This window comes from Melopsittacus undulatus, chromosome 1 (assembly GCF_012275295.1).
Source record: "Melopsittacus undulatus isolate bMelUnd1 chromosome 1, bMelUnd1.mat.Z, whole genome shotgun sequence".
Classification (NCBI taxonomy): domain Eukaryota; kingdom Metazoa; phylum Chordata; class Aves; order Psittaciformes; family Psittaculidae; genus Melopsittacus; species Melopsittacus undulatus.
The window spans coordinates 150,131,410-150,155,336 of record NC_047527.1 but is presented as its reverse complement, the minus strand read 5'-3'; the positions used below and the strand labels follow the sequence as shown (position 1 = coordinate 150,155,336).

General features: G+C 51.0%; 2 protein-coding genes across 2 annotated transcripts; one reads left to right on the top strand and one right to left on the bottom strand.

Annotated features, from left to right (window-relative positions):
* Window positions 1–352: 352 nt before the first annotated feature.
* On the top strand, window positions 353–5,897 carry ASTE1 (asteroid homolog 1). Its single transcript, XM_013128757.3, is given in 21 exon segments — window positions 353–428; window positions 431–472; window positions 474–725; window positions 727–987; window positions 990–1,028; window positions 1,031–1,092; window positions 1,094–1,184; window positions 1,186–1,221; window positions 1,223–1,255; window positions 1,257–1,289; window positions 1,291–1,323; window positions 1,325–1,435; window positions 1,437–1,481; window positions 1,483–1,656; window positions 1,658–1,681; window positions 2,363–2,419; window positions 2,421–2,574; window positions 3,503–3,698; window positions 3,978–4,186; window positions 4,189–4,241; window positions 4,243–5,897. Coding segments are annotated over 21 exon segments (2,001 nt in total). The 5' UTR covers window positions 353–359; the 3' UTR covers window positions 4,270–5,897.
* Window positions 5,898–7,056: 1,159 nt separating this feature from the next.
* On the bottom strand, window positions 7,057–14,568 carry LOC101873348 (cohesin subunit SA-3-like). Its single transcript, XM_034060689.1, is given in 33 exon segments — window positions 7,057–7,594; window positions 7,772–7,815; window positions 7,817–7,901; window positions 7,989–8,023; window positions 8,025–8,135; window positions 8,471–8,524; window positions 8,526–8,573; window positions 8,653–8,780; window positions 8,883–9,026; window positions 9,029–9,068; window positions 9,141–9,233; window positions 9,337–9,417; window positions 9,498–9,585; window positions 9,800–9,870; window positions 10,252–10,452; window positions 10,742–10,831; window positions 10,944–11,031; window positions 11,107–11,217; window positions 11,556–11,695; window positions 11,773–11,824; window positions 12,365–12,472; window positions 12,556–12,635; window positions 12,716–12,814; window positions 12,881–12,994; window positions 12,996–13,005; window positions 13,095–13,168; window positions 13,241–13,392; window positions 13,467–13,659; window positions 13,743–13,819; window positions 13,899–13,917; window positions 13,919–13,996; window positions 14,103–14,406; window positions 14,486–14,568. Coding segments are annotated over 33 exon segments (3,633 nt in total).
* Between the last annotated feature and the right edge of the window lie 9,359 nt (window positions 14,569–23,927).

The following is a 23,927-nucleotide window of genomic DNA, read 5'->3' as shown; positions in this document are numbered from 1 at the left end:
ACACACACACTCACACACACACAGGTATGAGGCGTCCCCCGAGGGGGTCATGCCCCCCATCCTGCCCTCCCTCGTCCCCGCCCCGTCTGCACTCGCCCAGGTACGCGCTCTCCGCACCGGCTCCCTGCTCCTCAGCGCCAGGGCCCGCCCTCCGCCGGGGGCTGCTGTTCCTCGTGTCCTCCGGCTCCCCCGGGTTGGGGCACAGGAGGCAGCGGCCGCAGCCCCTAATCCCGGGCGCCCCCGTCGCTAGGAGAACCGACGCTCGCACAGTGACCGCCTACGGGCAGGAGGAGGAGCTCTGACGGCCGAGCTCCGCCCGTCGCTCCCAGCAGCACTCCTGTTGTGGTGACGGCAGTGCCATGGGCGTGCGGGGCTTGGCTGCGTTCGTGGAGGAGCGCGGTGGGTTCTGCGCCGAGCTGCGGGTGCGGGGACACCAAAGCTGGTCATCGACGGGAGCAGCCTCTACCACCAGCCTCTGCTTCACCTCCGCCGCCGACTGCCGCCGCGGCGGCGAATACGGCCTCTTCTCGGCGACCGTCCGCGACTTCTTCGGTAGCCTACGGGCCTGCCGCGTCTCCCCCTTCGTGGTGCTGGACGGCGGCCGCTGCCCCGACGACCGCAAGCTACCGGCGCTGAAGGAGCGCGCAGGAGGGGCGGCTGCGGGCGGGCCCACGGGGCTTCCAGTGGGGGAGGGAGGGTATGTGGTGCCGCTGCTGACCCGCGATTGCCTTCGTGCAGGCGCTGGGCCGGCTCGGAGTGCCCTTCGTGCAGTGCTTCGCCGAGGCCGACCGGGAGATCGCGGGGCTGGCCAAACCGCTGGGGGCTGCCCCGTCCTCTCCCTCGACACGCGACTTCTGTGTCTTCGAGCTGGTGGGCGGCTACTGCCCCCTCACTCACTTCCAGTGGCGGAGCGTGTGCGGTGGGGACGATGGGACACGGAGCCGCTATGTGCCCGCTCGGTGCTTCTCGGTGGAGAGGTTCTGCGCGGGCACTTCGGGGCGCTCAGGAGGAACCTGCTGCCGCTGTTTCGGCCGTCATGTGCGGGAACGATTACATCCACTGGCGGGCCCTCGAGGCGTTCGTGAGCGCGGTGAGGTCGGGGATGGGCGGCAGGGAAGCACGGCCGCCTGCGGGGGCTGCTGAGCTGGCTGTCCCAGTTCCGGGAGCCGGCTGAGGCTGTGGACGTGCGTGCTGAGATACGTGAAGGAGCACCAGAGGGAAAGAGGTGCGGGAGCTGCTGTGCGCCTCGATGCAGGGACTATACCCCGTCTGACGTGAAGCTTGAGGACTTTCTTTGGGAGCAGCACATACGAATGCGAGGAGGCCGGCTAGGGAAGCGGGCTTGCCACAGTGGGTGCTGGATGCTTTGGCAAAAGGTAAGCTGGCCCCGTTCATCGTCAATGCCCTGGTGCTGAGAAGCACCTTCCTCCCTGTTTCAGGTGGAGAACATGCAGAGACCTAGCGCACATAGCACAGCTTTGGCCCATTCGACAAGTGATCTATGGACTGCTTCTGAAAGCATCTCAAAATGCCTGAAGCTGCTTCTGGAAGCAACGGGCTGCCGGTTTTTCTGTGAATTCAGCAAGGCTCCAAAAGACACTTAGGAAAACCTTTGTTCAAGCAGCAAGCCTACCCACAGAGTTTTGTGATGGTAGTTTTTTCTTTGGAGAAGTTAGTGGAGGTAAGTGTCTGTCACAACAGATCAGGGTTAGCTGTGTTTCACCAGTGACAAAACACAGCTGGGACTTGAGTTTGCCAGCTGGTTGTTAACTGTGCTTCCTGAACGAAGCCACCTCAATAAGTAACTCCTTAATATAGAGGGACCTACACGGCTCTCAGTTTGGCCTTGAAAGGCTACACAGGTTATCCCCCTGCACACATGTACCAAGATAAATGATAGGACAAGTTGGTTGTGTGTATGTAGTATTGTAGACATTCCTTTTTGAGGACATTACCACTCATAAAGCAACTTCTAAGAGGCACAACATGAAGTTTTATATATGTGTATTTATTTACCATACCAAAGCAATTTTAATGCATTGTGGTTTGCAAGGTTTTCTAAGTGAGGCAACCTTTACGTAGGAGTTTGAATTAAATCACCTTATTCAAAGAAAGACTGAAACCTCTTGGCACCTGTGAAATAAAATGCTTTTCTCCTTCACCCAACATTTAACTGTGTTGTTCTAAGGCTTAAATAGCATTTTAAAGTATTTCCTGTTCTGGGGATCTATGAAACTTAAGTAGTTTTGTGATCAAGACCATGAGCTACTGCGTGGTTTTAAAACAAACTTATTTGCCTCTTGGAAACTGCTCATGGCAAATGGCCTCTTACCTTTGTTTTTTCCACTCCAATTTATTTCAGGTGCCCTTGTCCCACCGTCAGATGCTTTTGCTGGAGACTCTGGGAGTGAAAATGAGTTTTCCTGGAACCTCTCCCCAGTCACTTGCAACTTCCTGTTGCTGTAACGTGTTACTGGATACGTTGTTCAGAGCCAAAAGTTAAGTTGCATCAACTAAAGGCGTTACTTCTAACGATAGTATCTGGAGAACTGCACAGGATGACAAATGATTCAGGTATGTGTCCAGAGAATACACTTCAGTTGTTCAGCTACTATGAAAAACCTATCTGAGAATTCCATTTTCCTCACTTATGGCAAATTATCTAAATTCAGATGAATTGGCACAGATTTGCACTGGATGCAACCTGAGATGTCACATTCCTTGCATTGATAGAGCAGAAAAACAGTGCTAGCCATCAGTCTAACATTTCATAGAGGTAAAGCAGGACTTTACCATCTTGTAAAACCTTGATTTGCATTTATCATTATTTCTTTAGGACTGAAAGATTTAGATATAAAAGATTTAGCTATAAAAGATTTAGATAGAATATGCTCAGCACACTCGTGCATCAAAAGAGAATACCTGTCGTTGATGCAGTCTGATAGATTTGTGGTTTTCCTCATGAGTTTTTCTCTTGTCACCTGTACTTACAACCAGAGCTGCACGGACACTCTTTACCTGCTTGTGTATCGCAGGAGTTTGGAAGTTGTTAACTACAACAGGAATTGTTTCAGTAATATTTATACCTCCTAGAGTCGCAGTGATGTTCCTCTAGGAGTCCTTCATGGGACAGCAAAGATGAGGCATGCTGGCGTTTACACGGTTTCTTTAGGTTCCAGTTCATAGAAACTGGAATGTTGGGTTGCCAGCTCCTTCCTAAGTGGGTGGGAGTGAGATGGAAACCTTGTGTGGAACTGATCCACTGACAGCAAATGACCTAACAAATAGAACTCCTGATTTCACAATTTGAGATTCTCATGGATATTCGTGCTTCAATTTTTACACAATCTTACATCTTACAGTTCGGTTTGAGACAGTTGAAGATGTCACCAATGCTTCCTGAAACAGACCTGGGGGTTTGAAGACCCTACACATTGCAGATACTTTTTGTACTGTTCATAGCAGTACATTTACTTGCATGTCATTTTGATTTATCACCCAGATGCCACAGGTTTATGTGCTGAAGATGATGTTATTGCATATAATGAATTTCTAAAATGGAAGGAAAAGAAACTGGAACATAAAGACTTTGATTTAGATGCTGGACACAGTTTTTGCCAGTGGCAGTGCTGTCTTCAGATGGGATTGTATCTCAACCAGCTACTTGGCAGTCCTCTCCCCGAGCCAGACCTAAGCAGGTAAGGATGTTTCGGAGGTTGACTTTCCATGCAAGCCCTTGATGTTGTATGTTTCATTTTCTCTATCAAAAACCCTCTGGCTAATTTTACTACCTTTGAACTCCCTTGTTTAACAATATTCATATGGAAGAAAATACCAAGTAGAATATGTGTCCCTTAGGAGTGTGCTGCTGGATGCTGGATGTAGTTAAGATCTGTGTTTTCATTAAGCAGCATGTTTTCCTGGACCTGTCTTGCTGAGGCACTGTTCTAAATGGGAATTCTCTCCTTCTTGAGCAGGCTTTACACTGGGACCCTTGTGCACAGACTGTTTCAAGAGCTTAAATCCACACCTTCAGTGGAAAATCTGTTTAGTTCATCTCCAAAAATGACTCAGCTTTATCAGGATCTGTTAAATACAATGGAGTCAACTGTACCTCCAGACTTCTTTCAGAAGATCAAGACCAAATCTGAGTCCTGTAAAAAGAAGAAAGCATCTGGTAAGGAAAAAAGGCCATCAGGTGTGCTCTACCAGAAGCTCAGCATTTATGCAGTGTTAATAGGTTTTGCAGCACTTGAAGTGGATGACTGAAAGCATTATTCCTGGAGTAACTTTTAATGCCATGCAGATGAAAGAAGTTCTATGAAGACAGGTGACTGTATTGGAATTTGCCTGGCTGTTCTCACACAAGTTCCTGATTCAGTCTTTACCAACAGGGATTTTATTTGCTGTTTTTGTAACTAACACTTACAAGGAGGTGCGGTATAAAGTTGTGCTTTGCTTTTTAAAGGCATTAGTCTGAATGAAAATGAGAGCAGAGTTGTTCAGTGTTTCAGAGCTGGACTATTTAGAGGAATTCTTTCCTGAGCATTCCCAAGGATGAAGGAAAGGCTGAGGTACTTCATACTGCTCTTACCTCAGTCTTCTGTAGTCACACCAGCTATCCTCAGGGTACTCAGTCCCCTGAGCTGGGTGATAGAGATTGGGGAGCTGATTGAAGTCCCCATAAGCCAGGAGGAAATGGTTAGTGACCTCCTGCTCCCCTTTGACATACACAAGCCTATGGAGCTGGATGGGTTACCACCCCAGAGGGCTGAAGGAGGAACAGAGGAGCTCACTAAGCCACTCTCTATCTGTGGTCCTGCTCTAGTGGGCAGGTTCCAGGGGATTGGAGGTTGGACAGTGTGATACATCCCTACAAAAAGGGCAGGAAGCAAGACCCAGGAACTATAGACCCATCAGCCTTGACCTCAGTGCTGGGGAAGGTTGTGGAGCAGATGATCCTAAGTGAAATCATAAAGCACATGTGGGAAAACAGAGGGATCAGACCCAGTCAGTGCAAGCTCATGAAGGGCAGGGTCCTGCTTGACCAACCTGATCTACGATAAGATGGCAACCCTGGTTGATGAGGGAAAGGCACCTACTAAAACCTTAAGATCAATTATTGCTATAAATACAGTATCTTATTTGGAAGACCTATTTAAACCAAATTACTATACCAACAACTACATATAATTACGTACACTGTTAAAAGAGAATTGTTAAAACAGCAGAATTCTCCACTAATGTAGAAGAATGGTTTTTATCACTTGACAGGTAGAAAATGTCATGGAAAAGCTGTGAAAAATGGAGCAACCCATTCCCTAAAGAGCTCAGCTGGAAGCAAAAAGAGGATTTGTTGTTTGTCCTCAACTAAAGCTGCAGTTGAACTGGTCCCAGTGCCAGCTGTGTGTGGAGGGCTGCTGCTGGACCCTGGGAAGGGAATGCAGCCAGCGTCTGCTCCACATTGTCACACACTCCTCACTCCTTCCTCTGGGAAGCAGCCCCGTTGCAGGCTCCACCTCCCAGCCCGTGGGGATCCAGGAAGCAGGGAAACACTGAGTAAATTCCAGCATGTCTGCTATGGCAGTACTCACTGGTGGTGGGATCTCATTCAGGCCACAGCAGTCTACTGTTGGTCTCCACCCTCCAGTAGACTTTTGCACGGGCCATATGGGGATATTGAAGGGTGAGGGGGTCCTGCTGATCACTCCTTGGCTCTCCAGTCTACGGATGAGCTTATGAACAGGAATCAGGGAGTCTCGGTGCTGTATTGCCACAGTGCTCTGTTGTGGGGGTGACAGGCGTGACTTCCTCACTGTTCTCTGTGGTCTTGCAGGTGAACCCAGCAATCTCTGAACCATATCCTGTTGCAAACTTGCATTTTGTATAATAAAAGACTTCAGCTGAAGCCTGTTTTGTGTAAGTCTTGGGGTCTGATTTGGTGGACGTTGTCAGTGCAGGTCCCTGAAACAGGTTTGCTGAATCACCCTCTGACTTGGTGCCAGTGCTACACACTCCTTTAGACATAAACCATTGACCAAGTCTGAGACTGGGATTGGATCCAGCAGCACCAGTGGGTTGGGGGGATCAAGGCCCCCAAAACCTCTTTGTATCTCTGGGGTGGGGGCCCCTGGGCACACTGGGGTTAGGGGGGTATCTTTCTGGTTTACACACAGACTATTCACTGAATACTGAATCACTTGACATAAACCTGATCCCAGGTTTAAAGACACACAGAGCTGGTGGTCCTGCGTGCACGTGGCTATCTGCTGCCTCCAGGACTGGGGTAGTGTTCCTCTCAACCATGGGTGTCCTGGGCTTCACCTGTCTCCCATGTGCCTTGAAGCAGGGATACACCCCAAGACCCCTCCTGACACCCCCTACAAACACCCTCACCCTGCACCTGGGGGACCCCCAGTCTGACACCCGTCCCAAAGAACCCCCCAACACCAGCAGATGCCCAAACAACTATTTATTAACTGTTAACAAACTGGCCCATGGGGGGTGGAGGTGCAATCCCCCCCACCCCTCCCAAATTTGGGCTCACAACGGCAAATAAACAGGTTCCAAACTCCTCCATGTCACCACAGGGAGGTGCACTGGGGTCTTTGATCACCCATCCTGGGGCTGGGAGGGCAGAAAGGGAAGGGGGTGTCCCCCAAACTGGGTGGAATGAAGTCACCCCGAACTGGGGAGGGAGGCACCCCCAAACCCTCGCCCACCCCTCCAGGATCACCTTCATGTTCAACACGCTGTCAAAGACGTCCCATAGGCAGCCCTGGGGGGGATGAAACACACCAATGAGCTGGGCCACCCCAGGGTGGCTGGAGGGGGGTCCTGGGAGGAGGAGCTCACCCTGCCCTCCTCTTCCTCCTCTTCGCCTCTCTGCTCTTCCTCCTGCTCCTCCTCTTCTTCCACCATCAGGCTGCAGGTGCTGTAGAAAGGGGGGGAAAGGTGGAGGGATCCCTCCAGACTGACCTCCTCCCAACAGGCCCAGTGTCCCCCTCCAAACACCCCCAGTACCCCCCATGCCCTCCAAAAGCTCCATCCCCCCAATTACCCATGCCATGCCCCCCAACAAAGCCCCTCAATAGACAAGCTCCCCTCATCACCCCCAACCTCCGCCTGCCCCCCCTGAGCCCCCCTCACCACAGAGTCACCCGATTGATGCTGCGGTGAGGAGAGGATGGAGCCGGAGAACAAGGGCCGGGGGGGCCGGGGGTCACCCCGTAACATGGTGGAGGTCAAGGCCGGGCTGGAGGGGTGGGTGCTCGGCTGTGGGCTGGAGTCGGGGCCTGCGGGGCGGATGTTGAGCATGAGGGACCCCCGAACCCCACAGAGCCCAGATGGGTGCTGGGAGTGATGCAACCCCCAGGACCCCCCGACCCCCCTTGCACCCCAATCCTCACCCTGCACTCGGGGTCTCTTGGTGTGGTGTGGGGTGAGCGCTGCCCCACGGCTGCTCTCCTCAGCCCCCCCCTCATCCTGGGGCTGTAGCGAGCTGCGGTAGGTGACAAGGGACTGCCACTGCCCCGTGTCACCCGGTGCCAGCACCCCGAGCTGCTCCCGGGACACCTTGTCCAGGTAGGTTAAGCTGAGGAGGGATGACAAAGGTATGGGGAGGGTCAATGGGGTACTGGGGGGGGGCACACAGACACCCCACATCCCCTGAGGGTCCCCACGTTGACCTTGAGGACCCCAATGGGACCCAAACAGACCTGGAAGGACCCTCTCAGACCCTGCCCTATGGTGCCCCCCCCAATTAACTCACAGCAAAGCTTTATCCGGGCGCAGCACCCAGAGTGAAAACTCGCCTCAGCACCTCCAGGAAGGGCAAATTGAGTGGTGGCAATCCCGGTTCTGAGCCTGGGACCTTCTGGAAAGCAAACAGAATCCCTTCCCTGGCAGGGATAAGGGTAAAAGGAGGGGGTGATACCCACAGAAATCCCCTCTGCCTCCCCACCCTCCCCATTTTCACCCTGTTGTACCTGTGGATGTTGAGCAGCAGCGGGCGGCTTTGGACCCTGCTGGAGGCTGAAGAAGAGGGAAAACCTTCGTGCCAAGTCCCGGATATCTTGGAAAGCTTCCGTCATCCGAAAGTTGAGACCATCCTGGTGCAGCAGCTCCGTCATCAGCTATGGGGGGGCACAGGGTTAGGGGGGAACCTTTGGAAACCCTCCCCCCAACTGCCTTGGATCACCCACAGACCCTGGACCTCCCCAAAGACACCACCCCCACATCACCCAGAACCCCCCCAAACCTCCCTAGAGCACCCCACAGCCCCCTCAGACCCACCTGGAGACCACTTCAGACCCACCCAACCCCCTGGAGCAGCCCCAGACTCTCAGACCTCTCCCTCAAAGCCCCTCCTACACAACCTGGAGCCTCCCAGACCTCCCTAGAGCAGCCCCATGGAGAAACCCAGCCCCCCCCAACACACACACACACCCCCCATCACCACCACCCCAACCTGCTGCAAGCTGAGGAGCAGGGTGCGAGCCCACTCCTGTCGGTCGATCTGCCGGGGTCAGGTTGAGTGTTTCTTTGATGATGTCCCCATAGTCGCTGTAGAACTGGGGAGGGAGGGACAGGACCCATAGGTGCTGGTGGGGCTGTGGGGCAGGGGGGACCAGCCCTGGTGCACCCGGTTACCTTGGTGTAGTGCTTGAAGACGTCGGAAGCGGTGCTGAGCTCCAGGACACCGTAGATGATGAGCTTGCAGAAGCCGGCCAGAAGCACGCGGCGTCGGTGCAGCTCCTCAATGCGGCTCTCACTGTCCTCTATGGGGACAGGAGGGCACAATGAAGGGGGAGCACAGTTAAGGGGGGACAATTAAGGGAGAGACAAGCACCCTGGAGTGACACTGGGGGGTCACCCAGCGCCTCTACCGGTGGCCGATTGCTCCTCGTGGCTACAAGCAGGGTAGAAGACGTGGTCCATGAGGAAGGCAGCCAGTTGGGATTGCAGCTCAGCGTCAGGACGTAGCACCAGAGGAGCCAGCTCCTCTCGCCCGTCCTCTGGCAGCCCTGGCCCCAACACAGCAGCAGGTCACTGAGCACTCTGAAGGCCTGAGAACACAAGGATGGGCTTGGCAACAGGGCTGGTTCCATCTCCTCCCATCCCTCCAGGTCCCTGTGTACCTGTTCCCGGACACCAGTGTCCACGTCGGACAGGCAGCTCTGGCACAGAGAGCAGAATGTGGTAACTTTGGTCTTCAGGCTCTGTAGCTGCTCCTGGGCAGGGAACATGGTGATGTTTGGGGACATGGTGGCATTTAGGGACACAATGGCCTTTAGGACACAGGGCCAACCCCAAATTGTCCTGGTGGCCACTCACCTCAGGGACATCAGTGCTGGGCAAGCAAGAGAGCTCCCAGAAGATGTGGAAATAGAGGCAGGTAATGGTGGGGACAAGGACCTGCAGGGATGGATGTGGGTGAGGGATGTGCCCCATCGTGTCCCCAGTGTGCCCCCATTGCTGTGTCCCCAGGCTGGTACCTGCGGTGGCACCTCGCCCGTGTCCACGGCACGCTGCAGGAGCTGGGTGCAGGGATCAAAGAGCTGCCAGGGGGTCAGGTCATGGGCACTGTGGGGTCAGAGCAGCATCAGCAGGGAGAGGGGATGTGGGGGACAGGGATGGGGACATGTGGGGCATGGGGCACAGGACATGGCGACATGGGGACAGAATGATGGCAACAGGGAGCAGATGGGACAGGGGGACATGGGGAGCAGAAGGGAATGAGGGGACCCAGGGGACCCTTGGGGACACAAACAGGAATGGCATGTGGCCTCCCACTCACTTGAACAGGATGGAGATCCTCTTCAGTGTGGCTGCCATGCTGTACACTTCCTCCTCGTCCAGGGATGAGGCCTGGGCAGGGCCAGGGGTTGGGAACACCCCATGAAGGGTTGAGGACCCACAACCAGCAGGGGACACCCCACTTCCCACTTCCCCTTGCTGTCTCCCTCATCCAGTGCTTCCTAGACCTGCTTTTCCCTGCCAGTCATCCCTATCCAGGCCACCAGTACCCCTACAGGTCCTTATCCCTCTCTTGTTCCCAGCCCAGCTCCGTGTACCTGTTCCCAGCCCTATCCTGGCTTCTTGTCCCTGTTCCTAGCCCCATCCCTGCTCCATGTCCATCTCCTCAGCTCCATGCCCCTGTCCCCAGCCCTGTCCTAACCGAGTTCCTGCCCCCAGCTCTATGTCCTTATCCCCAGCCCTGTCCTGACCCCATGTCCCTGTTCCCTCTACCTGGAGCATCTCGGTGACCTCCTGGTTGAACTTGTCTGCCAGCTGGTCAGCCAGGCGGCTCCGGACCCGGTCCCCATGCCGCTGCAGGGCCAGCTCAGGGTCACAGAGAGCATGGAGCGCACGGGATGCGGCTTCCAGCACCATCTGCTCTGTGTGTTTCTGCACCACCTCCTCCAGCTGCTCCAGCACCAGCTGCAGGTGCTGCGGGAGAGACATGTCACCTCCCCACAGGGACACAGCCACCCAGGGACCCCCATGGGACATACGGACCCCCCTTGTGAGGATGGGGACAGCCACGGACACTCTGGGGTGATGGGGACAGCATGAGATGGGGGGCACTTGACCACCAAAGGGGACATTTGGGGAGCATGCCGCATCCCATCCCTGTCCCAACAGTTCTGAGGGGCAAAGTGACTCAGCCCCAGTCTTGAGGGGCTCGGATGCTACCCAGGGGTGTGACACGAAGAGGGGTGACATGAGGGGACAACACCTTCTCCATCCGCCCGGTGCAGTAGATGCTGAGCTCGAAGCAGCACAAGACCTCCAGGAGCGGAGCCACCTTCTCAGCATCTGCTGAAAACTTGGTTGGGATGGGACATGACAGTGAGAGGATGAGGAGGACAACAGGGGGGTCACAGCCCACTCCCCCAGACCCCTGGGGATGCCGGTGGGGTGTCCCCCCTCCCCGTCACCTTGCCCAGCAGCTTGGGAAGAGCTGGGATAAGGCAGTGGGTAAGGCGGATTCTTTCCTCCATCTGCGCCTTCCGCTCTCGGGATGAAGGCTGGGGACAAAAAGAGGGGTCAAAGGGGGCTCCCTCCAACCCTCCCCCCCCAGTTTTGCCCCCTCCCAGCCCCATTACCTTCTTGGCTGGCTCACGGCCCACAGGTGGTTGTCCCTCAGCCGCCTGGACCACGCTGGCTGCCAGGATCTCCACCAGCGCCCTTCTCCTGCTGGTCTCCCCAGACCTGGGGAATGGGGGGGAGGACTGGAATGAAGGTGGGAATGAGGGTCGGAATGCAACCAGCACCTCCCCATCTGCTGCATCATGGAGGCCCGGGTCATCCCAGTATGAGTCCCAACTGCCCACCAGTGTGGTGACAATGACATAGCCAACACAGGGACATCAGAGAGTGTTCCATGGCTGTCCTAGTGCTTCCCACTGACATCCCAGTATCTCTTGGTAACATCCTGACATGTCCCAGGAATGTCCCCCACCATCTCCCAGTGCCCTCCCAGTGGCATCCCAGTGCTTCCCAGTGTCTCCCAGTGCCATCTCAGTGCCTCCTCCATGATACCCCAGCACATTCTGGTGTCTCCCACCAGCACCATACCCTCAGCACGCGACTCCTCCAGCAGCAAAGCACTGATGGTCTCCCAGTCCCGCAGCCGAGGCCCAGCGCAGTCCCACAGGCTGTCCACCAAGTAGGCTGCGTGCTCATGGAGCTGGGGATGGTGGGGACAGGGGAGTCATGGCAGGGTCCACCCCACTGTGCAGCCTGGGCCCCCAAGGCCATCCTCACCTCGATCTCGATTAAGAAGGTCAGAAGGACCTGAAAGAAGGTCCTGTTGTCCCTGTCATGAGATGAGTCTATGTCCGCACCTTGCTGGGGGTCCAGCAGCCTGGGGACGCAAGGACAGAGTCAAACAGGGGGGTCCCACATCCCCCTGGCGTGGGGATGGAGCTGGGGGACACGCAGGCACCAGGCACCCAAGGGACATGGACAGGGAGGTCCCATGTACAGCCCACTTTGGGGACAGAGCTGGGGGACACCCAAGGGACAGAGGGGTCCCATGACCCCCTCTGTGGGCCATGCCCCGATCCCTGCACCCCATGGGATCACATCTGCCTCTGCCCCAGATGTGCCAAACCCAAACACTGCCGATGCCATAGGCCTGTGCCAGGATAAACACATGGCTGGTGCAAGAGCACGAGTGGCTCCATTGGATTTGGCCACCCTGGCATCCCCCTCTCATTAACGCTGGCACTAATGAGGTCTGGATGAGGGGAGCTGGTAGGGAGGACAGAGCTTTGGGAGGCTCGGTGTTTGGGGGTTGTGTGTGGGTGACGGCAGCACTAGGATGGGGCTGTGCTGGGTACTGGGTCTTGCTCACCGGCGGTAGAGGAAAATCCCAGCGGCAGTGGCCAGAGGCCGGTTGGATACAAAGACAACAGGGTAGACACTCTGGCAATCCTCATCCGTCAGCGCCTCCTCCATGTTCCTGTGCAGAAGGAGGGGTGGGAGGTCCCCAAAAGCCTCTCGGGTGTCCCCTCATCCCCTGCAAAACCCCATCCCCATGCTCACTCCAGCATCAGTGTCAACAGCTTCACCACCTCCACGGCCACGCTGAGCTCCTTGTCGAGCACCATGGACACCATGCGTGTCTGGTGAAGGACACATCGGTGTCACCCTACAGCGGGTGGGGGAGACACCCAAGGGACCCTCCCCATGGAGACCCCCTCACCTTGAAGCGCCTGGTGAAGAGTTCCATGTGTGCAGCCGTGTCCCGGTGGCCGTAGAGCCCCTGCAATGCCTTCACGCACTGCAGGCGCACCTCCCACTGCTGCAGGGGCAGCTGTCAATGGGGGCCCCATCCCTGCAGCCCCCCATGCCCCCCATGGGTACCCACCTTGTCATACAGCGTCCACCCAATGTACTTGAGGTAGCTGTCGGTGAGGAAGGAAGCCGCGTAGGTCTTCATCCACGTCCCCAACTCCTCCATGCAGATGGCTCGGATGTCTGGCCACCACATCCCTGCAAGCACGCAGGGGGTCTCCTGCTGCTCACCCCCAAATCTCCCCCCACCCATGGGACCCCCCCAGTTCCACTCCAGAGCCACCAACCTGTAGCGATGCACAAAGACGCCCTTGAAGATGGCGTTCATCAAGTTCTCGATCTCCTCTTGCTGCTCTCTGAGCTGCAGTGGGGACGTGCTGCGGTTCAACCGGGGCCATGGCACCATCACCGTGCCGGCAGCACCACCACTCACCTCCTGGCGCTTCACCATCAATGCCTCCAGCCTCTCGGTGCCGCGGCGGCCGGGCCCCTTGCTCTGCTCGGCCTCGTACTGCCGCAGGTTGTTCTCCTGCTGCACGCTCACACCCAATGCCACCTTCACCAGCGCCGACATCACCTTCATGGCTACAACCGCAACGCTTGTGGGTACCGGGACCCTTCCATGGGTGCCCGAGGGGAGCACCCGTGGGTGCTGTTACCTGCCAGGGTGCTGGTGTGACGGAAAGCCCGTACTTGGGAATCGGTGAGGCTGATGAGGAAGCTGATGAGGGAACCCATCAGGAATTCATCATAGATGATGCTGTACTGGCACTGCTGCACCACTGCTGTCAGCAACTCGCAAAACCCGGCCCGGGAAACGGCGCCAGGGTCGGGTGTTGAGTAAAGGGGATACTCGATGAATCCTACGGGAGATACGGATGGGGTGAGCTGGATCCCCCCCCTCTCCATCACCCACTCCTGTGCCAATCCAGCACCTCCTTGAACTGCTCCGTCAGTCTGCTGGATGATGTCGAGTTCTGCAGGTCCCTGAACATGTTCGGTGTCACCACACCTGTGGGGCAGTGGGAAAGGGGTGAAATGGGGGTCCTGACAGCAGCACTGAGGGGACCCCTCCACCCTGGGACCCCGACCTTGGCAACCGCAGGAAGCAGACAATAAAGTTGATGAGCTCCAAGAACCCTGTCTCACGGTCTTGCTTGTAGGTCTCCAACCAGTCGTCCACCACTGTCTGTGGGCACAAAAAACAGGTTGGGAGCCCCCCAAACCCCCCATTCTCACCCCAAATCCTCCCCCATGAGGTCCTGCATCCCCAGAGAGTGCTTGCACCAGTTTACCTGTATGGCGAATTTTGGCTGATTTAATGCTTCAAATAGGGTGTTTGGCTCCGGGTTGACCTGTGGATGTGCTGCTGGCATCCACCGTTTGGCTCCATCACCCGGGGACGCTTCCTGACCTGGGGGCAGCCCCATTGCACAGGGGTTGGGGATGCCGTGGGGCAGCACCCACGTGTGGAATGGGGAGAAGGGGGGGTCAGGACATACATGGCTGTGGTTCGGCCCCTGCTGTGGTCCCCGTTTGCCGTGTGGCTGCAGTGTGGCCTCAAAGTCGCTGCCAGAGTCATCACCGCTGGTGGGATCCCTATGGGGATGGGGGGGGGGTGTGAAGGGGTCGCTGTGGGTGCCCCCCACCCACCCTAAACCCCCCCCCCGTCACTCACGAGGCGTCAGAGGGGGGCGATGATGCCCCCACAGACCCCGGTGTGAGCCGGATCCAGATCCCTGGATGCGGGATGAGCGCCATGGAACCATGGTGACAGGCAAGGCCTTGGGGGGAGAGGGGGGCACAATGGGTGGCAGGCAATGGGGGACCCTCATCCCTGACACCCCATGGCCTACAGGGTCCCCCTGGCACCCAGAACCACCCCTAAAGCCCAGCTTGGGAACACCAAAGAGCCCAAAATGGCTCTTGGTGGGGCATGGGAGGAAGGTGACAACCCCCATGGGGTAAAATGATGGGAACAGGCCCCACAAATCCCCCCAATTCACTGTGTGGGGAGATCAGGCCTGCCCCAAACACCACAGGGGCACACCTGAGGTGAGGAACCCCACTTAGGTCACACCGTAGGGGCTTAAGACCCACCCAAACCCTCCCAAGGCCACTTCAGGGGGTCAGGTCCCCCAGCTCCCCTCGGGTCACTGTGCGTTGGGCTCAGGCCTCCCCATGTCCCCCCGGCTCCCTCGGGGGGTCAGCCCACCACCCATAGCCCCCATGGGCACATCTGGGGGTCAGGCCTCCCCAACCCGGGTTCGTTCCGGCCCCCCAGCCCCCGTCCTGCCTCGCCTCCCGCCGCCGGGTGACCGACGTCCGGCCCAGCACACCCCGCGGCCACCCCTATGGCCTCCCAGTGACCCCCGGCTTCCTGCCCCGTGCCTCCCAGTACCGCCCAGTGCGCAGCCGGACACCGAGGCCCCTCCGGACAGCAGGACCCCTAAGCCCTCCCACGGCCCTCTTCGGTGGGGCTGAGAGAGCGGCTCCGATCCCGCGGTGGATGCGAAGGGTGCACCGGGACCCGGGGGGGCCATGACCGAGGGCACAGGGTCCTGCCGGCATTCAGGGGGGTGGAGGGCGGTGTGGATATGAGGGGATGGGGGGACGCAGCCGTGCTCCCCCCACCCCGAGGGGGATGCGGCTGGTTGGGGGGACAGGGGGCCCTAATAAAGGTGCCCTCATCCCCTGCTGTAGCCCGCAGACTATGGGGGGTCTGCGACACCATAGCTTCACCCTGCAGCACACCTGACCCCTGCCCCCCAGAACACCCTGGGGGTGCCCCACGGACGCCTCGGGTGGGATGAAGGTCCCCATCCCATCGCTATGAGGGTGGCGGGATCCCTACTTGCACCCTGTACCCGCTCGCACTGTTCCCCCCCCAGCCTGGGGCAGGAATGGAGCAGCCCCAGCGAAGAGTCGAGCTCCTCACGGGCATCGAATGATGCCGCTGGGACATCCCAAACTGCTGGGGGGGGGGGGGGGGGGGAAGGGGCGGGGCCTATGGGATTGGGGGCGGGGCTGGGGATGGCGCCTTATATCTATAAAAGGAAGGGGAGGGAGGGGCCTGATTGGTCCAGGGATCGACCACCCGCTCAAGTCCCGCCTAGCCGGAAGCTGCGCATGCGCCACTGGCGGTGTGGAGGCGCTGCATAGGTGGTAGCGGCTGCCTGCCCCTTACAACGGCATCAAGATGGCGGCGCCCAGAGGGAAGGGAGGCAGCTGAGGGAGAGGGCTGCAGCGCACAGGTAACCCGTCCCGTCAGGCCAAAGGTTCTGCTAAGGATGCTGCCTGCAGCCGCTCATCTTCATCACCCTCTGGTGCTTCCCCTGCTGTGCTGCTGCTGGCTCCGCCAGCGGCCCTGTATCCCGCAGCATTCCCGTCGAGTCTCCCGCTGTGACTGCTCTTTCCCCCGCCGGCTCCCAGTCCCACAGAGCCTTTGTTAATAAACGGCAGGGAAGAGGGGAGGAATGTAGGGAGATATGTGATTTGTCTTGTAGGTCAGGTTTGAGGCGTAGGGGAACGAAAGGAACTTGGCTGGCTGTGTTAGAGTGAAGGGAATGTGCTGGTCCTTACCAGACAATTTTCAGTATCTTAATTCAATAAAGGCCTCCTCTTCTGTGTGCTTATTGTATCTTGCCAAAGCAGGGGCTCGCCTTTCTCTTTGTCAGTTCAGCTCCTTTCTCCCTTCTTTGTACACCTGCTGAGTTTGCATGATCCCAGACTGGTTTGTGTTGGAAGGGACCTTAAAGCTTAGCCAGTTCCAATCCCCTGCCACGGGCAGGGACACCTCACACCAGACCAGGTTGCTCCAAGCCCCTGTGTCCAAACCTGGCCTTGAACACTGCCAGGGATGGGGCAGCCACAGCTTCTCTGGGCACCCTGTGCCAGCGCCTCAGTACCCTCACAGGGAAGAGCTTCTGCCTTAGATCTAATTTAAATCTGTGCTCTTCCAGTGTAAAGCCATTCCCTCTTGTCCGTGTCGATACTTGCTCTTAGTTTTGGCTTGTAACTTGGTGCTTTGAAGACCCCTTGAAGTGCTGGCTGGGATGCCTTCAGCTGTGGTGGGAAGGTGGACTCTTGTCCATCAGAATGACATTTAAGTGGAAAAAAATGTTTTGAAAGTGCCTGTTTGGTATCTAAAGAGAGGAAATGTGCAATTCCATAGGTACGTAATGAGAGGGGAATGAGGGCTTCTGTATGCATATGTGGTGGATTTAAGGAAGTATAACTCTCACTAGCTTACTGGGAACCTAATTTAGGTGCTGTAGCAGTTATTTCTACTGATAATGTTGCTATCATATGGGAAATACATAAATGAAACCATTTATTGTATGGAGCTTCTCTACACAGAAATTTTGCTGATGTAACTCTGCAAGAAAAATGATGAGCTGCCTGAAATAGAAGGCTTGGTACAACAGTGAAGTGTGCAGACCAAAAATGGAAAAGACCCCCCAGCCATAGAGGATAGAAAACACTGATACAAAAAGAAACTATTAATTTGTTTTGTGTTTTGCTTTTTGTTTGTTTTTTTTTTAAGGAATTAGGGGTGAAGATGAGGAAGAGATCTCAGAGTAGGAGTTGGGATTTGTTTAATGCTGTATTTCCTAATGTAGTAAGTAAAATCAGCAAGTATCTTACTGAGACAGATCCTGAACATGTGCACTATTTGATCTTTCTCACATTGAGTAGTTTTATTTCAGAAGACTCACTCTAAAGCATTTGAGGAGTTCTTTTAGCTGTTTTTTTGGTTTAGTTGAAAGAGGAAGCCTTAGCAAAAGCCAGTGTAGAATATCTAGTTGAAATCTACTAATTACAGTTATCCTCCCGTCTCTTTTCAGTGATGACAAATACAATAGTTTTTCAGTATAATTTCATACAACTTCCCCTTCTCCCTGTTTGATTCTGAATTTTTACTACCATCAGTCATCTTCTGTTCAGGCAGCTCAGCACCTTCAACTTAACTGATCCCACTCTTAGGGGAGATTGAATGCAAGGTTAGTCTCGTATTAGGGAAGACATCTAATGGAACGGTTTAGTTCCATTCAAGGGGCACTGTAATTCTCTTGGCTAAAAGAATAAATGCTTTTATTATTCAAACATACAGTGATAAAATGCACATACCATAAAAAGCAGCCAAGCAATCTAAATCAAGCTAAAGTGTTTCACAGCTACCAAATTTCTTGTAACTGTGATAACCACTGAATTCCTGTTATATATTGTAGACTGAAATGTGTATTTTTGTCTTTTTCAGAAGTCATAACCTTAAGAATGCAGCCGCTTTGTCAGACATTTGGTGCTTGTTCCTCGTGTTTGAAGAGACAACTAAACGGCTTCATGGGATTAATTAAATGGCAGAGAAGACTATTTCCTGCTTGTGTCAGAGCTATTTACAGTGAGACGGGGAAATGGGAAAAAAAACTATGGGTTGGAGACAAGGAAAGAGTTGAAAATTGGTGGCTCCCAAGAATAAAGGATCAGTTCTGCAGAATTTCAGAAACTGATGTAAGCATTATGGGATATTTGGAAATTACATGTTTGGTGTTTTTTGTTTTCTCAGAGTGAAGTTAATTGAAACTTATTTATTACAGTCAGTTTCTGATGCTAAGATGTAGGTTATGTTTCAGGGGAAAATACTTTCATGTAATAGATTATTTATAAACAGTTGACTTAAATAGGTGGAGAAATAATAACTAAAAAAGCTTGGGGAAAACCATGATGATAAGCAAAGTATGAAGCTGTAAATTAGAAAGTGTTCAAATAATTCTTCCTTCATTAAGTATACCACATTTAGGAATTATTTAGAGTATTAAATGGAACACCTATATTTTTAACTTCTATAAACAGTTTTCTCAAGATGCTGTTCCTGATGGCTATGCCAACTCTATTACACTGCACCCTGACATTCATTAAAATCCATGTTAAGAGAAGATGATTTTTTAAGGATATTTTGTGTTTTATAGTATTTTAGGAATAGTAAGTGACTTGCAGGAAAGAAGAGCTTTCCCATGCAATAAAAGATCTTGAAAACAATGGTAATCCTGGTCTCTGACTCTTCTTGCCTTTGCAATTGCACTCACTCACATAGGTATTACAGCATTTTTGTGCCTCCCTTCATCTTTGTTTATTCTTTCTTGAGGTATGCTCCCTCTCCAACAAAAACCCAACGTGTCGAAGTGTCAGAGACAGAAAAGGGGTTTGCTTTTTCTGCAGAGGAAAACAGATGAAAATAGTGTGTCCACATAAGGAGTAGTGGGGGAAAGCATTAAGTTAGGCTTCTGTCTGTAATATCTGACAATATGCAAATGCATAGGTATCATATATCGTACATCTGACAAGTTTAAATTGCATTTTAATTATACTTTTATCCTTGCAGTTGAAGTAGATTTAATAACATCTTGAGTTAAGAGGCAGGCAGATAGTGTATAGTGCTGCAGTGAAGTTTTCTCATTATTTCTGATTTTGCTAGAATTGGAGAAAAGCGATAAAGAAGAAACATTTGATACATATAAATAGACTTTTCAAAATACTAAAACCTGCTTTTTTCCTCATTATTAACATAAGAAAAATACTGTAGGAACTTTTCAAGCATATATTTGATGATAAATTCAATGTAATCCAGGAATAACTTATGTGAGAGACATAATATTTGATTTCTGGTGTAACTCAAACCAAAACTAAATGAAATTTTTTACTTTTTCACTATGTAAGACAGTGCTTGTAATACTTTGGAGCTGAGCATATGTAGTGGTTCTGAATGATTTCACTTCTGTGGATGTCATGATTTACTCAGTGAGTTACTGTAGTTCAGCTGATGAAAAGCAACTGGCCGGGAGCAAGCTCCATGTTTGTTGTAAATACAAAGTAAAAACACTTATTTAAACTATATTTAAGAATATAATCTGTCATGTTTTCCTATTTTGGTGGGACAGACTAAGAAGCACATAGATAACCAATTACAGATGCTACAGTAGGGAATGGTGATTTTTTTTAAGCTGCAGTTCTGTTAATCTTTTTGTTGAGTAAAAATGATTAAAAACATAATTTTCAAGTGCCATATGGATATGAGGTGACAAGCAAAGTCTGTGTGAAACATCTCCATCTCCCATCCCTAAAGAACTTGATCTGTTGAAGGGTTCAGCAGACACCTTGTTTCTATTCACAGTACCTTGTAGTTTATAATGTGCACTTGTATTTAGTTAAGTGAAAGCAAATTCATGTGCTTACAACTTTGTAAACTTTCTTTGTAGAATCAAGACCAAAATTTTATGTGCTTTCTATGTTCCCGTATCCTTCTGGAAGCTTCACATGGGCCACGTTCGTGTCTTACACCATCAGTGATGCAATAGCTCGATTCCAGAAAATGAGAGGGATGCAGGTAAGAAAAGATCATTTTGTAGGACTTGGGTGGGTTTTTGACGTTTCAGTTTCATAATTGGTCAGGAAATTGGTATTTTCAAAATCCATGAATGTGAAGGTTTAGTTGGAATTTGTGCTACAGATGCATCAATAATGACCTGTGGAGCTTTGAATACTGACATTTCAGATTTTTTAAGAGCGGGTGGTGTTCATAACTCACTATTGCTAACGCTTTGTTTAGGAGCTATCTCTGATGATTAGAACTGATGCTGTATCAGCTATCTGAGTCTATTCATCTTCAGCACAGTGTTGAGACTGAAGATCCTGCTGCTGTCTGGGTGGGACCATGGTGGGGGAAATGTGTAGCTGGCAAGAGAAAACTGAGGCACCACAGAAGGCAACTTCTTTCACCTCTTCTGATCCTGAGAGCTGGTTGATGTCCTTTGCCAGACTCAGGGATGTCCTGCACCTCTATGCCAGCTGGAAGGGAAACCTTTTGTCATGATTGCTAGAAGTCAAATCATAGAATTGTAGAATCACAAAATGGTTTGGGATGGAAGGGATGTTAAAGCTCATCCAGTTCCACCTGCCATGAGCAGGGACGCCTTCCACTAGACCAGGTTGCTCCAAGCCTTGTCCAAGCTCCATCCAACCTGACCTGAACACTGCCAGGGATGGGGCAGCCACAGGTTCTCGTAGGCAACCAGTGTCTCAACACCCTCATAGAGAAGAATTTCTTCCTAACATCTGATCTAAATCTTCTTTTTTCAGTTTAAAAGGTTGTGGCAAAGAAGAATAAAAATAATTCAAACCAGTGACAAAAGGAGCTCTTGTGCTTCTGAAATGGACAGGATTTTCACATGGAGGTGGCCTTAGAGATTAGTACTGCCGGCCTTGCTTGGTTAGCGCTTGCTTGCTTACATGCAACCAAAGAACAAGTGGTTTATGTAAATACATTTTTAAGGGTTAAAAAATCTTATTCTAGCAACCTGTAAAATGTTACTCAGTCACCTTTTGCTGTTGTTAAACTTGGGTAACTTTTAAAGGTGAGTACTAAGGTTATAGCACATTTGTAGGTGTAAGAAATGCAATAGTTTTTTATCACGTATCAAATATATATGTATTTAAAAACAGCATCTTAAGTACTGGCCTTTCTTTGCCAATTAAACAGGTTTTTTTGAATACTTACTGAATTGCTAGATTATTTTTCTATATAATATGCACTTACATAGGAAAGAGGGTATATCTCTCTCAGCACCATTTATTTGGCTGCATACCACTGCTCATTCTTTGGAGGCCTGTATGATTGTGTATTTCCTTTTTGCTGACAGGTGATAAATCCAATGGGATGGGATGCCTTCGGTTTACCAGCAGAAAATGCTGCAGTTGAACATGGGCTTCACCCTGCAAGCTGGACACAAAGGTAGTTTATAATGAATTTTAGTAATACAACATTTCCACTGAATACCTATACTATGGCCCCCATAAACCAACAAAACCAGTGTAGGAGTAGAAGAAATCCAGTACAGAAAGAAGCAGGATTGTTTACCAGTGTTTTATGGGACTTTGCGAGAGAATACATTTTGAGAAATGAATGTATCATGATGATTTTTAAGGTTATCATCTCAATGTATTTTAAATTGTAAAAACGTAGAATACTGAAAGAGTAACGTTTCCCAACACCCAAATCAGCAAGTAAGAAATAAATCAGAGTTTCATTATGGTAAGGTAAATCTTAGTATGGAATACGTAGTTGAAAATTGAGCTATGTGGTTAGATTTATTAGCAGTTTCAGTACCATGCAAAAGTGAAAAAGGATAGTTTGCATTTGAGACTGAGTTTTGGAAAACGATAAGCAGGATTCAGTGTTATGTTCCCCTAATATTGATTTTAAATTAATAGTTTCTATAAATTACTCAGAAACCAATCTTAAGGGAAGCCCTTTGTTGTGCTCTGGATGCAGTAATGGTAGTGCTTCTGGTTCCCACATCAAGATACTTGATACTTTTCCAACTAAAATAGGACGGCAACTGACTTAATTTAGGGAGAAACACATATGTGCATCATACACTAGGGACTTTGAGAAGTATTATTTGAGTAGTCTGGCAGTTCCTTGAGTGTGACTTCTAGTAAGAAATAGTGTTGTTTAGAGGTTAATCAGTGCTTTTGATTTCTCAGAACTTTTATAAGCACCTGATGATAAATATAACCATAGCAGAAGTATTTTAACTTAATTTTGTATTATTATTTTGCAGTAATATCCAACACATGAGAGAGCAGTTTGATGCGCTGGGTCTGTCTTTTTACATGGGAAAGGGTAAGATTTTCTTTTCTAAGGGATTCTGCTTTATTTTATTGTGTGATGGAACATTGAAAAGCGTTCAGTTTCACTATTTTACATATGACAATATAGAAGCCTTTGAAAGTGACAGTTTAAGTTGTTAAGCTGTAAATAGGTCTTATCTCAAGCTTTTTTACAGCTTCGGACACACTGGTATCTATCAGGAGCCTGTGTTCTTCAGAGCTATCTGCTATCCTTCTGTATGTACTGCCTCAACTGTAGGTCTGCTTGCTCTCTGCAGCCTGCTCCCAGCTGCTGTCTGCTTTTCACTGCTGAGCAGCAGAGGCAACCTGGCTAAGGTGTCTTCTTTCTAGTTTTAGAATCATAGAATAGTTTGGGTTGGAAAGGACCTTCAAAGGTCCAACCCCCCCAAACAGATTTGCTATATCCTAGGCAAGGCAGCTGTGATTATTTCCATTCATCTTCTGTTCTTATATCTGTATCCACGTTGATTTTGTAGAAGTTTTAGATTCCATGTTAACAGGTAAACTTCTCTTTGCACATCAAAACCCACACAAAGCCCATGTTCTCTGATTTTGTGTGCAGGTGAGTATCAGTCGTTCTAAACATTAAATAGTTGCTGTATATAAATACATACCCAAACAAATACTTATGTGTTCTCTGTGTAGAGGTTGTGCACTCCTGAATTAACTGTATAAGTTAAAGTGCTGTAATAAAATAATAAGAATAAGTTCGCAGGGAATTTTATTTTACTTCATTTTTACAGGAAGTGACTACTTGTTTACCAGAGTACTACAAATGGACACAATATCTCTTTCTTAAGCTTTTTGAAGCTGGGATGGTGTATCAAAAAGAGGTAGGTACAAACTTTGACCATACTTTACAGGTACACTAATTCAAATCACTCATCGTCAGTGGCTTGCTTCTGTATCATCCATTCACAGTCATTAATTGAATTGTCTACTGGTTTTAAATCTCTGCAAAATAGGATGAATTTTATATATAACTGAATTATATATGTAGCTAAATTTTATATGTAACTAACATGAATGGGTGTTGTAGCAAGTCAAATCAGAAGTATTTATTGTTGGTGATTTATATGGAAGTGTGGGATCCAAATATAGCTCTGTTAGTTTATTTCATGGCTTCAACACAGATTTTACTAGATCTTAACTTCCCTCCCGTGAAAGCCTATAGGATAATGTGATCATTAGGGGTCTCTTCAGCAGTTAGGTTGTTTACCTGTATAACATTAGTGTGATACAGTCTCCAAAATTGATAGGATTGGATAGGATAACTGGAGACTATGTGCCTAACTACCCAATTCCTGGAACCTATTTGTGATTTCTAAAATATTATGGAACTGTTAGAAGTTCCAGACCATCACAGCTGTTTATTTGTTAGCTGTACATGAAGAAATTATTTACCTTGTAATATTTTCTAAGTAACATAT